Source organism: Lotus japonicus, chromosome 1 (genome assembly GCF_012489685.1).
Source record: "Lotus japonicus ecotype B-129 chromosome 1, LjGifu_v1.2".
Classification (NCBI taxonomy): domain Eukaryota; kingdom Viridiplantae; phylum Streptophyta; class Magnoliopsida; order Fabales; family Fabaceae; genus Lotus; species Lotus japonicus.
The window spans coordinates 74,456,804-74,474,443 of record NC_080041.1 but is presented as its reverse complement, the minus strand read 5'-3'; the positions used below and the strand labels follow the sequence as shown (position 1 = coordinate 74,474,443).

At 35.4% G+C, this 17,640-nt stretch overlaps 1 protein-coding gene, 1 long non-coding RNA gene and 1 pseudogene across 5 annotated transcripts; all 3 read right to left on the bottom strand.

Annotated features, from left to right (window-relative positions):
* Window positions 1–3,946: 3,946 nt before the first annotated feature.
* Window positions 3,947–8,030, bottom strand: LOC130749730 (WRKY DNA-binding transcription factor 70-like). The gene is made up of 3 exons (XM_057603105.1): window positions 7,433–8,030; window positions 6,579–6,680; window positions 3,947–4,720 (listed from the first exon to the last, which is right to left on the bottom strand). Exons 1-3 carry the CDS (start codon window positions 7,822–7,824, stop codon window positions 4,276–4,278), a joined length of 939 nt encoding a protein of 312 aa, XP_057459088.1. The 5' UTR covers window positions 7,825–8,030; the 3' UTR covers window positions 3,947–4,275.
* A 319-nt stretch (window positions 8,031–8,349) lies between these two features.
* LOC130749717 (uncharacterized) lies at window positions 8,350–11,156 on the bottom strand. 4 transcript variants are annotated; one of them, XR_009023046.1, is made up of 5 exons: window positions 10,856–11,156; window positions 10,687–10,766; window positions 9,141–10,597; window positions 8,774–8,845; window positions 8,350–8,675 (listed from the first exon to the last, which is right to left on the bottom strand). It is a non-coding gene; the product is annotated as an uncharacterized LOC130749717 (long non-coding RNA). The 4 variants fall into 4 exon arrangements; XR_009023053.1 differs by having other exon boundaries at window positions 8,774–10,185; window positions 10,468–10,597; XR_009023052.1 differs by having other exon boundaries at window positions 8,774–9,323; window positions 10,162–10,597; window positions 10,856–11,155.
* Window positions 11,157–14,106: 2,950 nt separating this feature from the next.
* Window positions 14,107–15,660, bottom strand: LOC130746022 (aldehyde oxidase GLOX1-like; annotated as a pseudogene).
* Between the last annotated feature and the right edge of the window lie 1,980 nt (window positions 15,661–17,640).

The window sequence follows — 17,640 nt, the reverse complement described above, 5'->3', positions numbered from 1 at the left end:
TCCAATGCAAAGCAAATTCAGATTAAAACAAATCCAAGTTTGATGAGCTTCACCACAGACCATTTATGCGAATCTGACAACTTAAAACTAGCCAATTTCTCCCATTGCCTTGGGCAAATTTAAACCAGCTCTCAATTCAGTTCTGAAACTGAAATTCCTTGAGCATGACAATAAGTGATGGCCCAAAATAATGAAGAAACTGAGACATTTAAAAGAACTTGACAGCAGCTATCAGTTATGTGTAAAAAGAAAATGAAACACTTTTGAACTACTATACAAATGTGTTACTTTCAAAAATCATAAATTCTGACCAATGAACAACACTTTTGAACTACTTACTATACAAATGTATAACAGAAAATGAAACAAAAGCATGAATTCTTCCTCATGCATTACATATTGCTACACCACACAATTAGTAGGACCAAGAAATGCACCTATGCTAGTTTATATGATTATTGACTCAAAGATTCTAACCCTGAACTAGTCTTTAATTAAGCATTACGCAACAATGCCTCATGACATGATTTGAAACTTGCAAATTTGAAATTGCATTCAGAAAACTCAGGCCTCAATTCAACTATACGTCTCCAACTATACCTAACCCAAATAACTATGTGTTGTTGTTCTGTATATTTTTCTCTCATTCTATCCATCCTATGTTTCTACAAATACAATCTGCTTTCTCATTTTTTCAGAAAGACCCTCTTAGGATTTTCTATGAGACATTATACGAGCAAATTCCCTCTAGTGAAATGTCACAAATTTGGTGAGTTTTTTTTTTTTCAATAACAAGTCTAGAAGAATTGGTTTCAGCTAATAGAATTATAATGCATTTGATAAAACCCTTTTGTTAAAATGTGAGCATTAAGCTCAATAGAACTTCTCCAGTTTCTATATGACCTGTGTGTGTTAGGATACCACTTACCAGTTAGGGTCAGTGCTAATTGGCATTAGCACACTTCAAAGCAAAAAGTTATCGCAACTCTTCTTATGGGTTGAGTCATGTGCTTTCACATCAACTCAATTGGTATCTAAACACACGACGCTTGGCCGCAATGCCTAAATATATCAACTTGTAAGCTTGAACCGGAATCTGTTTTCACTTTAAGGTGCGTGAGTAATAGCTTCTGTTCAGGCAAACCAAAAAGCCATTTTTTAAGGCACAAGTATAGTCTAATTTTTTTTTTTCTTTCTATCCTGGTGATTGTCTATCTTTCACCTTTCTCAGAATGAGATGGACAAACTTTGATTCTTGACCTGAAGATGAGTTTGGAGTTGTGGGGCAATGGAGCATTGGTTAGCTCAAAGATTAAGTTTAACCATGATGTGATGAAAGATAATTAAGTTTTCCCCTCTTAAGGATACATATTCTTAATCACGACAGTTTATAAGCATACATACACTGCCCCTTTAGTTCCCAATCCCTTTCAGTCAATTCCCCTATGCTTGAATCCCTCTAACCCCACCCCACGAACGCTGAATACCAAAAACCCCAAAATGCAAGAACCCTAATCTACGAAATTTGATGAAGGTAGGGTTCAACTCACCTCTACACTTGATTTCTGACGAAGATGATGAGAAACCTCCCCGCTGATGATGAAAGTTGAAGAGGTCGAATGGAATTCGCCGGAATCGCCTCCTTTCAAGGTCGGAAAGTCGAAGAGGGAGAGGATGTCGAAGAGGGAGACGATGGGGGGGAACTGGTTTGGAATTGAAATGAAATTGAATGGTTTGGAACTGGGAATTATAAAATCGATTAGTTTCGGAACTTAAACTACCGAAACCTTTCGAATATTTATCTCCCATAAAATAACACGGAGGGATATTTTAGTGTGGCAAATCTAAATCTAGGAGTGGGAAATCCAGTTCTCCCCCAATTTCCCATCATAAATTCATAATAAAAAACTGACACATGAATGAATCTTCATCATCACGTTCATCATGTTTGTCTCCAAAACATCATTCATCTATATTCTATAAGAGCAAGCCAATCAATACAAAAATAGCCCAAGGCTGGAAATTCTACAGTGAACGAAATTTTTTTATCAAGATAGTCAAAACGAGATTGTAGTTGTGGGGAGATACAAGAATCTCGTTCTAAAAGCACAAATTTCTGAGCCCTCGAACCATCTTCCTTCAATCTCGTTCTGGGTACTTCGATCTCTCTTCCTTTGACCCAGAAACAACATCCAACAAACCCAATCCAGATCGCGACGTTCTAGGTAACTTCGAACCCTCTTCTCCTTCGATCTCGTTCTGGGTACCTTATAAACATCTTCCTAAGACCCCGAAACACCATTGAACAAACACAAATCCAGATCACAAAGTTCTGGGTACCTTTGAACCCTCTCCCTTGGACCTAGAAACACCATCAAACAAACCCGAATTCAATAAGGAGTGGAAGAGAAAGCTTCACAAAAACTTGGGGAAGAAGGACAAGAAGAAATTGGAGTGGGGTTCTCCATAATTGTAAAACAAACAAAATACCAGAAAGAAAATCCCGATTGATCTTCATGACGGATCTGGGAGGAAGGGAAAAGTTGAATTTGGATCTGAAAGAAAGGGGAAAGGTCGAAATCTGAATCTGCAAGGATTGGTGGTTATCTTCATGTTTGTTTCATAGAAAGAAAGATGGGGCTGGGCATGTTTTGTTGTTGGTTGCAGATTAAATGTAAGGAGTTTTAGATGCATTGATGAATGTAAGGTTTTAGGTTTATCCTGGGTTTGGGAGATGAAATTGATGAAGAAGATGAAGAAGAGGGACACGTGCAAGGCACTTGCATTCTTCTCTCTCATCCAAGTCATTTAAAAAAATCCACCTAAGAAAAAACCGTTCAAAATCTAACAGAAGGACTAACTGTGGTAACAGGAGAAAACGTGGGGGACTGAAATGCTAAAAAAATAGTTTAGGGACTCATTTTGCACGATTCACATTTGTGGGGGACTAAATGTGCTTTTAAGCCAAGATACATGGATGAACGATTGTTTAGTTACTCACATTGACTCTGAGTCTATTGTTCAACGATTTCAGAATATGAAATCACGTAGAGGATAACTATGACTTGTAAACATATTAAAGTTGTTTTTAATTGTATTTTTACCGATGTGTTCATTTAAAAAATTTGAACTCCCTGACCCCGGATCCTGGATCCGCCGCTGAGTAATAAAACTTGCACCTCCGCTATTAAGGCATTTCCTCCTTGCTGGTGAGACAAAAAAAAACCCAAACAACCACTGTCCTCCGTTGTTAGAACCAGTCCTCCGGCACCCATGCATCCATCTTGGACCCGATAACTCCCGCCTACGTTTAACACTTCTAATTAAAAAGGTAAAAAAAATCTAACAATTTTTAAATAAAAAAAATTATTTTTAAAATTATTTTAATAAGTTGTACTAGTTAACTAGTTTATCCAAAATAAACTATGATTGAAGAGAAAATAATTTGAACTTAAATACATGGAGCAAATAATTTGAACTTAAAGATGAACATTTAAAATTGGTTTTCTTCTATATATAAAAACCATTTAAAAATAATTATACTTTGCTAAAGTGAGTCACTTTTTTAAGCTTAATCAAACCATCCGTCAATCAAAATCTTCTATAGAACACACACACAAGGTTTGCATTACATCTAAATTGATTGATGTGATCAAAGAGATCCTCTAATGGTACATGTACATATGATTGCAAAAGGTTTGAAACCAAAACGGGTGGTATAAAGCTCTGATCATTATGCATGCGCATGGTCTAGAGGGTCAAAACTACCTTATGGATCTAATAATGTGGGTAATCTTACTTAACAATTTTGCAAGAGATTAATAATTTTGCGGCTCAAACCTATAACCGCAAGTTATCTTTGTACCTTGCAGCAATCTAAATGTTCATTAATCTTGGTAGTTTACATTACGAAGCTGAATATAGCAAACTACTTTTTAAAGCTTAATAAATCAAATCATCCTTCCAATCACAATCGTTTGGCTTGCATTACATAAGTTGATTGATGTGATCAAAGAGATCCTCTAATGATACATATGAATGCAAAGTTTAAAAACAATGTAGTGCTATAAAGCTCCCGTTATATGAGAGGTGTAGAAAATGTTCAGATCCACCTTATAAATCTAATGTAAGCAGTCTTATCTTACATTTTTACAAAAGAGTTATTTCACTCCTCGAACCCGTGACCACAAATTCCATGACAACTGGCAGCAATATAGTGGTACATATGAATGCAAAGGTAATTAAAAGCAAAATATTCAACCTTAGTAGTTTACATTACGAAGATGAATAGAGCAGATTATTTTCTTCAAAGTGGAAGTCAGTGCTGAAATGAGAAGAAAGTACCCCAAAATCCATATGAACTGCACTGCTTGAGGGTATAATATTGGAAGGTTTGGATAGCTCAAAATCCTTCAACTCAGACCACAGGCTATGATCCAAGTTGTTGCCAGTAACATCACTTGGAGTTTCACCACTGCAGGGACATTCTAGTTTTATAATTGGATCATGATGTTCATTTGAGTCAGGATGGGAATTCACAAGGAATGAGTCCCAAGTATTAGAGAATGTGACCATTTCTGGGGCTTTGATCGGAGTGTCTTTGCATGTGTGAAACCCAATATATGTAATTTGGTACATGTCAGGATTCTCCTGTATCCGTTGCACCTGTTTGTTTGCCCGGCAACCTTGATCATGCTTCCGGGTGCACCTGAAGTAACTCCTGCAAATTGCCATCAAATGGGTGAGTTAGAAGACAAGCTTTTTTGAGAAAAAGAAAAGAAAAAACAAATTATATAACTAGTTGTTTGGATGTCTAATCAAGGAAAACTTTTTCATGTCCTCTTCCGACTTCATGTAATTGACACATAAGTATTTTATTAAAATTTAGAAGGCTTAACACAAATCAAGAATTGAAGATTACTCTACACTTTATAAATGTTATTTAAGTCATATCTCTAGTTAATGTGAGACTTCTAACTCATTCTCTTACATTCGTTAGATATCTGGAGTGTGGAATTTGTATGATTGAACATTTCTGAGGTAATCCCAAATATAAGAGGTCTTCACCAACAAACATATCTATGATTAACTTTAATACATATTAGAATTTGGAAAGTACTGCAACTCAACTTAAAATCTAGTTCAATAATTAAGAATTGTTCTACACTTTATAAAAATTATCTATGTGCCATCTCTAGCTAATATAAGATTTATAACACAATATACTATTAAGTTTTATAGTGATTAAGAATAACTTGAAAACAATCATATCTAAATTAGAGAGAACATATGGTATAGGATTGATTTGATATCCAAACAAAGTAAATATCTAGCTTCTACACATTCATTAATTTGCACTTGCACAAGTTGAGTTTAATTTCAACTTTTGGTATGATTAAGAAAGGTAGTAGTGTTCATGCACCCAAAAAGCCGGTTAAAATCATTCTTTTTTAAGATAATGTTTTTTATAGAGTAAAGTACACTCACCCCTCTCAAGGTTTATTAGAATTACACTCCACCCCATTCTTGTCTAAAATCTACACCCAACCCCATTTTATATAGATGCAAATTTAGTGACGAAAAATATTCTTCATTAATAATTAGTTATTATTTAAATTGTTAATCAATAATTTCAAAAAATATTTTCAATATAATCCAATAAATTTAAAAATGAAAACATCACAGTCCTCCTCATTCTCTCAATCGTGGTCTTCCTCCGTAAATTCACAATGCAAATTCTGCAATAACACACCCGACCGGTTTACAAACCATATCTCGAACATAGGGAAACATGCTTGTGTTTTCATATTTGGTAATAATTCAATTTTAATCAAAATAATCTCTTTATACCTCAAATTTTGAAAATTGGATTGTAGACCCAAAAAGCAAGACAAATGGGTGAAGAAAATAGAGAAACAAAATTAAGAAATATGAAGTGAATCGGAGGTTATTAGAACTCAACGATGCGGTGGAGCACCGTTTTTAACAAAATCCAACGACATCTTAAACCAACAGAGCGTTCGCTCGCAACTTAAAGGGGGTGAAGTTCACAAGAAGTAGTTGAACAGGTAGCTCTGGGAATGTGTGATTCACGTTCTGTGGTTCAGGTCGCAACAAAACTTTGATGCATGGTGGTGCCATGGGGTTTCACATTCTGGGACAGTGGTCGTCGTGTTAAAGGGAGCAAAGGCTTGGTGGTGACCGTTTGTGGTGAGAAATATGATTTGGAGACAGATGGGACGTGGACTTAACAGACAGAGTGGATTGTTTTTTTAAATTTAATTCAGTAAAATTATTTTCATAAATTAATGTATGATAGTGTAAATGCATTAAACTTATTTAAATTTTAACTAATTTGTAATTATTTTTTATTAGTGACGAATTTGTTTTCGTCACTAAATTTTGCCTTTATAAAAAATGGGGTGGAGTGTCATTCTTACAAACCTTGAGGGGGGTGAGTGTATTTTACTCTTTTTTATATCTATAGAAAGAGACAAGACATTTTGTGCATATATATAAATCAAATGAGGAAAGATCTTTCCTTGGAAAATTGAACAGGAGAGGAGAACAATTATTACCTGGGGAATTGAGAATTCAAGATATCCTTTTGTCCGTACTTTCTCCATGAATGATCATCATCAGTGGTTGGGGAGACAATGGTCCGTGTCTGCTCACTCTTCCTGCACAACACAATTTCAGGCATGCATGTCATTTAGTGCAATGCATAGTGTGGCTACAGTATTAGTGCAAATATGACTCCAAGCTTCCTTGCAATTATGGTAATCCTTGCCACTTGAATTTGAACCCTCATAATTTTGTAGCACCAAACAAAACCAACATAATACATGTTTGAGAGAGTTCATTTGAGTTTATCTTATAACATGATATAAGCAATTATAAAAGGGTTTGTCAGTTTTAAAAAATGTTTAGGCTTACATTACCCGAAAATTGTTTTGAGTTCATTTTAATTAAAAACTGTTCAAATTAGCTTATGATCAATAAAACCTAACTCATTTTCATCCGTTTCTTTTTGATCAATTTCTCATCAATAAAATCTTATGTGATAAACGTTGATTAACATAAACGCTTAATTAAAATGTTCACTCAAACACACGCATAATCAGAATTGACTCCATTAGTAAGAACATGATCAATTTACTTTTTCTCACAAAAGTTACTCAGAAATCACATAAACTTCTTCTCATAAGTGATTCTGCGAACCCAAACTCCTTTGTAATTTATACCATCAAATCAAAATGTCTTTTTCTCCATATGAACCACTCAAAGCTTCAATTTTTATCTTTACTTTTTCATATGAGTTATGAGTTATGACAATGACACTGTCCGTACGTACAAACCCCAATTCACCAATCTGTAAAGAACAGATCAGATCCATAACTATATACAATGGAAAAGAGGAAGAGTCATGTACCTTCTTTTGTATGAACCTCTCCGATCCTTTGTGGCCTGCACAAATATTCTCTTCCCGCAGCTCTCACTTGAATCTTCAGGACCAATATTGCTGGAAGCAGCAGCCGCCGCCGCCATCACAAGTGACCCATCTTCACTATGATTCTGATCAGCAACCTCACCACCACCACCACTACCAGCTTCTTCAGATAAAGAATCAGAAGTAATGACAGAAAGAGAGACGGAGAAAGATCTGAGCACACTGGCCGCCATTTCCTTAGCTGAGAGAGACCCCCCATTTAGATTCTGAAGCAGAAACTTGAGCTGAGTAGCATGCTCACGACCCTTCACAAGCTCTCTGATCACTTGTTTTCTCTTGGCAGAGACACTTTCAGGGAAAAGCATAGTATTCATATTTTTTTTTTGTGCTGGATCGATCTATTTCTTAGTTTTGTTGGAAATTTTGCTGGTTGGTGGTGTTGTATATATATGTGCCTGATAATGGTAGCTAGCTATATAAAGCTTAGAAGATAACTTGAATGTGCAGGGGAGAGACAGAGAAAGGGGTAGGGTTTTGCGAGGAAAGAGAGACACGAGTGAGTGGAAAATGTTGGGAAGGGAGGGATGATGTTGAAATGTGGAAAGAGATAAAACAATTTTTCCACAGATAATATCATTAATGCTTGGCTTACAAACCCGTCCATGACGTTTTTTGCTGATGCTTTGCTGATGCTAGCTCACTATCTTTTTTCTTTTTCAATAATATACCTCATACTAGTATGTAGCCCGTGCATTTGCACGGGTAATTTTAAAACTATTATTATTTTAGTATTTTTTTAAGTGATTTTATGAAATTAATTGATATTTGAAACATGTCATAATATTTAGGCATGTGTTATAGTCATATATCGAAGTAAAAAAAAATTGCTAGAAGTAAAATCAAAATAGATACATGAATAATATTAAAATTGATCATCCGAGTTTACTTAATACAAAACCAAACAATGTAATTAACTCTTTAAAACACCATAAATAGAAAAACTTGCAACATATACTAACGTAGCAGAAGTCTCAATGTAATCAAATTCTTATTTCACTTCTCTATCTTAACACGTTTTAACTCCTTAGTTGAGGAAGCTTGTGCTGGAGAGTTTTCCGCTATGTCAGAATACACAAGATTTTGATGTGACATTCTTTTCATAGGAGTAACATTCTGCTGAGAATATGATTCAAAGTTCATTTTCACTTGTAATAGAAATGTCACCCTGCAAGTACAAACCACATAGTGTTAGAGTTTTTTTTTTTCATATAATTATTATTTTGAAATGAAGTATATATGTGCAATCATTGAAAAAAATCTTACAGTAGCATCAGATTGATGCTTTTGAATAGATAGCTCACTATTTGCATCAATACTACCAATTTGCAACGAATCCTAAAAAAGAAAACCACATGTAAGGAGTAGAAGGCTATAAAATGATAGTTACCATCAATAATAACATTTAAGATAATATTTGGGTTGACTGAAGTCAATTTCTATTTAGATGTTAGTCTTTATACAGTGACCACTGACATTGACCTTTTGAAGTAAGGCTGAGTTCTAAATTTTTCGGTTTTTCATTTGGTGTATTTTAGTTTTAATGGAATTGAGTTTACATGTTCAAAATTAAAAAAACAATAACATTTAAGGACATTTAGAAAAAGAATAACATGAAAGGACTAAAACGTACCTGTACTGTGTCATCATTTGAGGTAAAAAGTTTGATCATATCAGAAGCATCAGTCATTGTGTACACAAAAGAACTCTTTGCATATTTTCCATTCTTACTATCATCAATTTTTATCTTGAATATGAAAGTTTTTCCAACAAAATTATCCAATGCAACACGAGGCATACCCGACAACTCATCAGCCTACATAAAGTTGAACAACCCATTTGTGTTTTGAAGTTATAAAATTTGTAGCATGATAAATCATCATGTGTACCCTTCATAAGCCAAAAATAACATGCTTTTAAAATAAGGATCTCAACCAGACTCGTTAGAAAAGAGATAATCTAAGACTCTAATGAGGGGCCATGATATAGACAACAATGAAAAGTCTTAAAAATCTGTGTAAAACAAAAAAAATTCAGCATGCTGAATTATTGCTACTGTGACACACAATTTTAGCAACACTCATTGTTACACACAATGGACAAAGGACCATCACATTATGTCCATTAAAAAGGTAGAACACACAATACACTCAAACCATAAAGTTTATGAAGTTTAAACTTAATAAATCGTAACAAAACAATAATATAAAAACTAATTCATGATCTTAAACCTCATCTGCTTCCTTTTGAACAATTGCAGCTGACTTTTTGATCCACAAAGATTACGAATTGATGAGAACCAATAAAAAGAAAAACCAGTTATAAAGATGATTTTGGCAAGGAAGTAAAAAAAAGACCTGCTTTGCTTATAAAGAAGAGAATAAATATGAGAAAGAATTGCTTTGCTTATAAAGAAGAGAATAAAACAAAAATTCTAAAAAAAGTACATACTTTGTTAAGTTCACAGTGGATTTCACCAGTTATTATGATAATATCAGTAGCCAATAGCCAATTTGGATGATATATACGTGCATAAATATGGGAAAGAATTGCTTTGCTTATAAAGAAGAAAGAATTATAGAAGAAATTTTTGTAAAGGGGAATGATAAGCAAGAGGTGAATGAATCCTAAGCACCTAAATAAAATTAACTTACTTGTGTTGGACAAGATTTGTAAGTCTGCAAAAAAGAAGTTGCTTTGTCAAATAAATTTGGCCAAGCAAATGAAAATCTAAACACTGAAGAAAGAACCACACAAAAGTAACATTGAACTCTAATTGAATGACCACACGAAAGTAACAGTGGTGCTCATTGACACCACACAAAAGTAACATTGGTGCTCAGCCTAAAAACTACTCATTTTGAACTTTAAAAAGAATGAACCATTGCAGAGATTTTTTTAGGGTCAAAAAACATCAATTTTAAACACAATATCCGTGTAAAAACATGCATCAATAATACCACATCCAAAACATTGATATTCAGGTCATATTTTTTTTAGAAAGCATCAAGCTTCTTCAGGTCATATAAGCAAATAAAACGTTGTGTGAAGTCCATCGCCTCTGTCCTTCCTCTTTTTTATAAAACAAACCTGCATGATTTTCAAATGAAATAGGCAATTGGTGACATATTATCAAAATATGTTGAAATGCAAAACAGAGCATGGACAAATTAATCTACCTTAATTCTTGACCATCGCACAAGTGAACCACAAAAGAGAAACTGATATTGAAAAGGGCCTCCCTTCCAATTTTTCAAATCTGTACATGGAAGAAAATAGAATTCATTTACTTCTCACTAAAAAGGCGATAGCAGGAAGGAATCAAGTGAGATGAATAAAGTTATGAACCTGTTGATGAATCTGCAACAAAAATTGCCTCCAGTCCTATGAGATGATTTCGCCAGCGGTAACCCTAAGCAGATCTATTTGAAACCCGTAAATTTCGCCCCCCAAAATTTTTCACAAGGCGCTGGATTTGCAAATTTGAAATTGAAATTCAATTTTAAATCCATAGTATCTATTGGGAGCGGATTTCAGGAGTGTGTGAGGAATAACAGATTTAGAAAGGAGAAATTTCAGGAGTTTGAGAGGAGTGAACATACGTGAAGCAGGTTTTGTGCGCGTGAGAGACACAGCTTCACAATTGAAGAGAGAGAGTTTATATTTTGTAGAAAAGATGACGTGGAATTTTGTGGAGGAAGGTGTGGTTTTTGAGTGCCTCACTTTCCAGAGTGAGGTCTCAAAATTATTAGATAACAGGGTGGATTTGATTTTAGCCCTCATAAATTATTTTTTTGTTTTCAATACCTCTAAAAGTACAACTTTTGTTTTTAGCTATTGCATTTAAGTTTTTCATCCCACACATATGGCATTTTTTTAACATATATGTTGGCACTCATGTGTCAACTCCTCCCTCTCTCCTCACATACCATTTTTAACGCTTGAGATAACTCTTGAGTTATGTAAGACTTTCTAAATTCTAATATGATCATAGTTTTTGTTGCTTTCAATTTTTTTAATAAAAAGTTAAACATCGGCACATGATAATTGGACATGTACATTGTTCACGTTTCAAACTCAAACGAAAAGTCTAAATTTGCGTGAGAGCATATTGAAAATAATAATATAAAAACATTCATGTGACTCTTATCGAGTAACTCAATTTTTTGAAGTCATTAGTTATTTGACCAACTCACCCATCAAACTTCCCCAACCTTCTTCACTGCCCTAGCCCGCCCCACCAATTTAGCCCAAAAAATAAAATTATATCCTAAAATCCCCTAAACAAAAGACTTATATCCCAAGAAACTTTTCTATTCGAACAATGTAAAACCACAGTATTTGGACACAAATGCCCTCACTTAGAATTTACTGATGGACCACAAACATTAGATAGAAACGGGGATGCAATTATCATTGGATTGAGAGGAACAACGTAGTTTTTAATAACAAAGACTTTTGTGTTGCGTCGATGTGGGATTTACACTCGACAAGAATATCGTGGTGGGTAAAAGAATGGTGGGGAAATTGTCCTTACAATACATATCAATTTATTTGCGCTAGGATTTGAGCATATTCACTTGTCAAGGCTTGTTAAGACCAGGAAAGTTGAATGTTGGATCCCTCCAAAAGAGCCAATTTCTGAAGTTCAATGTCGATGGATCGTCATTAGGTTGCCCGCGAAAAAGTGGGATTGGTGGGGTCCTGAAGAACCATAGGCGGCAAGTGATGGGTTATTTCTCGAAGGCTACTGGTGATCTGTGGGTGTATGAGGCAAAGGTACAGACTATTCTTCAAACCCTCATGTAGCCAACAATTTAATTATGGTACTGTGATAAATGAAAGCAATTCGTCATTATTGGTGGGTTGGGTGAATAACAAGGACCATAGGCCATGGAAGTTGTTCCAGTGCTCCATTAAATTGATCAACTGGTCTTGGTGGTTAATTGTCTGGGTGTGAGACACATATTAAGGGAAGGGAATTCCATGGCTGATTACTTAGCACACTACTAGAAAAAACTCAAATTAGGACATAATTTTGCGACTGAAGGGATAGAGTATAGGCGTTGTGGACTATTGTTGACGCAAGTGGAGCATGAGTACTGCAGTAATTCTGGTTTATAAAGTATGTTGCGTTGTGGTCTGCTTCAAAATTTTCGAGAAGCACTTACTCGGTGTCTAATTCTTGTGTTGGTGCTTCTTTAGTTTTGTGTTCAATGGAGTTGTGTGTGGGAGCTTTCGTAATTGTTTTCGTTTTGTGTGGTTGAGCCTCTTAGTTATTGTGCCTTTTGCTACGTGTGACGTTGTTTTGCTGATGCAGGCAATTTTCAGGGGCTCACTTGTTTTGTAATGCGCTCATGAAGGGAGGGCTTTGTTCCCTTGTTTGGTTATCTATATTCTATATCAATGTGATCTTTTGTTTAAAAAAGTTATTTAATACATTGAATACAAATAAAATTATTTTATTGTTTAATGTATTTAATGTAAAAGTTCAAGTGATTTTTACATCTATATATTGATTGATAGTTAATTTTAATTATTATTAGTATTTAAAAAAAAATCTCAAGTTGGAATTAATAATTCAATTTTAAATAATATTAATATTTAATTTTAAATATGAGAAATTGAAAATGATAAAAATTAGTAATAAATGTAATGAATAATACAGTGGATGTAGTTTTTAAATTTTTTATTTTTTATTTAATATATTTAATGCAAAGAAAATTATTTTACAACCTAGTGTATATAATGCAAAAGTCAAATGATTTTTACATATATACTATATATAATACCAGTGCGTTATTATAAAGCCACTGCCTAGCTAGTTTGTTTTCCGAGGCTTAGCCTCTCGATGTAACAAAAAAAAATATCAGTATGTTGCATGAGTTTATTTTTAATATTTTTCAATATTGTATAATAATTACTATACTGTAATTAAATAAAAATTAAAATATTTTTTAATTATAAATATAATAAAACTAATCGTGTTGAGATATCTGAATAAAGAGTATTATCATTTTTTATTTTATGTATTAAATTCTTCATATTAGAGATCTCTTTGTGTAAATAATTAATATTCCTATTAATTAATTAAATTTTTTTTACATATAAATATATTTCTTACTTTTGTTTACATATAAATATATTTCTTAATTTTTGTTTACATATAAATATATTTCTTATGATTGATAACTAATATTCTAGCTATTTTTAATTAATACTTAATGAAATATTTTTTATAAGATATTGAAAAGTTGATATAATAATAGTTAACAATATTAAAAACTATTTTTATTTTTATTTTTTGAAAGTGAAATAAATAAATAAATAAATAAATAAATAAAAATTATAGTTAATAGTTTGTGTATGTTTTTTATCTTTTATTTTTTTCTAAACTTTAGGTCGATAATTAATATGCAAATCATGATGAATATTTTTTTTAGAAACATGATGAATATATGATAATACTTTTGAAAACTAAAATATTAAATGCATCATAAATATAATAAATTGAGTATATTGGAGACAAAAAAAAAGGGACTTATATCCCAAAACAATGACTTATTTTCTAAAAGCTTTTAAATATGAAGCATGTATAGTCAGAATATTTGGACCCATATTCCATCGCTTGGAATTTCCTGGTGGACCACAAACACTAGATAGAAACCGGGTGGTGCAAGTGTGACTGAATTAGGTATGGTCAACTCAACCTCATACGTTGATTTCTCAATAATACCCACATCATTTGGCTCCAACACCAACCATCTTTGATTCATGGAGAACTAATGCGTGTTAAAAGGCGGAACCAGCATTGTCACTAACACTAAGTTCAAATCCAACAATCCTGTCACCCGGAACAAAATCCTCAACCTCTGACCGTACATGACTTTGGTTGCGGGTTGAGGGTGAGGGGACATGATCGTTGGGCACACGTCATATAATTGAGGCTCCAAATATAAAGGGGAAAACACTTTCAAACTCAGTTTCGTCGGGAACAACACGTTGCCGGTGATATTGTAATATTGGTGAGGATTGCTCCCCGCCACGACAACCCTTCCATCACGAAGCAAAGCTGCGGTGGAATGGTACATTCGAGGGATGGTGGTCGGAATTTGCACTTCAAACCGAGACCCAACCACAGCGTCCGCTCGATAAAGAAACTGGTTCAAAACTGGTTTCCTGCCCAACTCCCAACCGGAGGTCCCCGCAGCTGCGCCGTTGATGAGCAAAACATTTCCATTCGGGAGCAAGACCATGTCACTCATGACTATAGGACTCAGCATGGTCTCCATGACCTATTTCGGGTTCGAATCTGTTATCTTTATCCGAGCACATGTATCCAAAGCACAAAAAAAACGAGGGGGGCGCCGGTTATTAGCCTCAAGATAAGACCCCCTTGGAGCTCTGCCACAAATCAAGACCTCAGCCTCCACATTTAGAGGTTGCGAATGTGAAATCCACAAAGGAAGCAAAACCGCAGAACCAATGTTAGGGTAGTTTATGGGTTCTCCATCGGGTATGGAAGGGTAGGTCCTCACAATTTGACTATTTATATAGTTGAATAAGATGGCACAATTGTTGGCGAAGATGAAAAGGTTTCCATCAACATTGAGGAAAACAAACGGGTAAAGATTATTCTCCCGGTCAGGGTCGTTAGTTTGTGCCAGAAATGGTAAATTATAGGTCTTCTTAGCTTCCACTGCATTCTTAGGATAAAACTTGTAGTTAAATTGCTTCCTTCCACCAAGTATTATTTGTCGTCCATCTGGCAGCAAGTGATTGTTCGAGTACCATCTTGGAACTGCGAGTGTGTAGGTGAATTCAATCCAATCACATTCTGGGCAAGGGGTAAAGGTCCGGACAATGAGCTCTCCGAAGTATGAACCACCAGTCTGAACCAGGGTGTCGTTCGGGATGACAGAATCGGATGAGCACCACACGTCAGACTGGACAAAGAGCGCGCGAAATGTATTGGATGGGACGTCGTATTCCACAGAGTGAGTGGTGAAGTCTGTTTTTACTACAAGTTTATCCGGGTTGTGGCAGCACATGTCGTTGGGTAAGGAGATGTTGGAGAGGCCGAAGTCCGTGTGGTCATAAATGACGACACGGTCGTTGTGGAGTAACTGCATATGCATGCCCACAATGTCAGTGCTTCTTTGTAGGTACTGCCACTATCCACCGTTGGCTTCCGTCGTCGTGGGCAAGAGAGTGAGGAGGAGGAAAACCAAAAGGGTGCTCATGTGGTTATTCGGTTGGCTTGCTTTCCTGTGTGGACTGCTACTTAGTGTTGTGTGTGCTGGGTGAAATGATTTAAAATTAACTTGAGGACTGTGGATTGAGGATTCAAGATTGGGTTATATATAATATCTGCTAATTGTGTTGAGCTGCGTTCAACAGTGCAATGAATTTAATTAAGAAACAATCTAATTAGCTTTATTTATTAGAAATGTATAGGATATAAATATTATGAAACTACCTCATCAATGTTTTTCTCATATAAACCCACATAGCATTAATTTTCATATTTAAATTTAAATGAATTCAAATTTAATTATGTTTTAAAATGGGAATTCAATCAACTAAAATTATTAACACTAATTAAATTTAAATGGATATAAATTCAATATTGTATAAATTAATATTAAACTATATTATAATACCCCTGGTAACTAAAAAATATTATAATATTGGTGCTTTGCACATGTTTATTTAAAATATTTTGTAATATTGTATAAAAATTAATATAGTTATTCATTATAAATATAATAAAAATAAATAATTGTGTTTTTTACAGCAAAAGGATAATATTATATATATATATATATATATATATTTCAAAGCCTAACAATCAAGAGTAGGAGCAATGTGGAGATTTGCGCATCAAAAAGCAAACCACAAAGCAATATAGACAACCCAAAAAAAACCTAGATAAGAAGCACAAAAACAAGCCCCACGACCTAGGAACAAACCAAAAAGGGTGCTAACCAATCAACTATACCCAACCCTTCGAGGTCTAATGTTATCAGCAATGTCTTGCAAGGCAACCTCGTTAGAACAATCATAACACAAACCCATCTATTTCCCTATGGCCAAAGCTGCCCTCACCCTCGTCATAGCACCTGGAGGACCCTTCAGAATAGTAGGTTCAAAGGGGACCAATTGAATACACAACGGATCCGCCGAAAGACCTGAAGAAGAACACAACTTAGGCTCCACAACTGTTATATGCTTCTTCCTCAGCCGCCCACGGGGACGAGAAGGCAACGCTGCTTCCTCTGAAACTGGGGCCAAGCCACTAACACACGGCCCACCAGAAGACTTGATAGGGCGGCCTCGCCGCTTAGGAAGCTTGGACTTCTTCAGACCTGGCATCCATACCCTTAACAACCGTTCCACAAGACATACCAGCAGAAACACACCCACCAGAACCAGAAGAATACATAGAAAAATCAGCAAGGGAAAATGGGAAAGATAAATCCCCAATTACCAAGGACCCATCAACCTTCCAACCTCTGACCCTCAAAGAAGAGGCCTCCGAAAACCACGCAGAGACAGGATCAAAAGGGAAGCAAGAAACCCTTACCAAAGGACAATGCTTGGATAGCCAAAGGAAAGAGCATAGATTCTCCTGAGCATGCCATCGCGGAGAGGAAGTGGTAGCCCGAATCAGAGACGAACATAGATCCTCGTCTCCACCCTCAGCCAATTCACCATCGAAAACATATCAGAACAATCAAATTCGGGCCATTCCCCCATAAGCTCAGGAAATAAATCATCATCCTGACACCTACTGATCTTAGTCCCTAAACTACAAACCTTCAGAGAGCTAACAGAAGAAAGGATTTCAGGGAACAGAACCGCGTCTGGAATTTTCTTGTCCTCTTCGAAGCACTGCTGCACACCTTCAACCATGAAATAATCCGCCGGCAACAGCACGCAGGGACGACAGTCACGAACCTTACCCACCACAACATCACGCCACGAGAAGGGGAGCGGTTGAGACCCCGTACCCTTAGCAATCGGCTTCTGCAGAACAACAATGGCTCATCTCTGACCCACGGTCGAAGCATCCGGGCCAGGATTCCGAGCAGACAGAGTTCTCGCGAAAGGGAACCTTGCCACTGTCACGG

Excerpts from the sequence above, each read along its gene's own strand:
- LOC130749730 (XM_057603105.1), bottom strand. The coding sequence starts at position 7,824 with ATGAATACTATGCTTTTCCCTGAAAGTGTCTCTGCCAAGAGAAAACAA. Across the intron at positions 6,681-7,432 it reads AGAGGTTCATACAAAAGAAG|GAAGAGTGAGCAGACACGGA; the intron begins GTACATGACTCT and ends TGTGTTGTGCAG. Across the intron at positions 4,721-6,578 it reads TTGAATTCTCAATTCCCCAG|GAGTTACTTCAGGTGCACCC; the intron begins GTAATAATTGTT and ends GGCAATTTGCAG.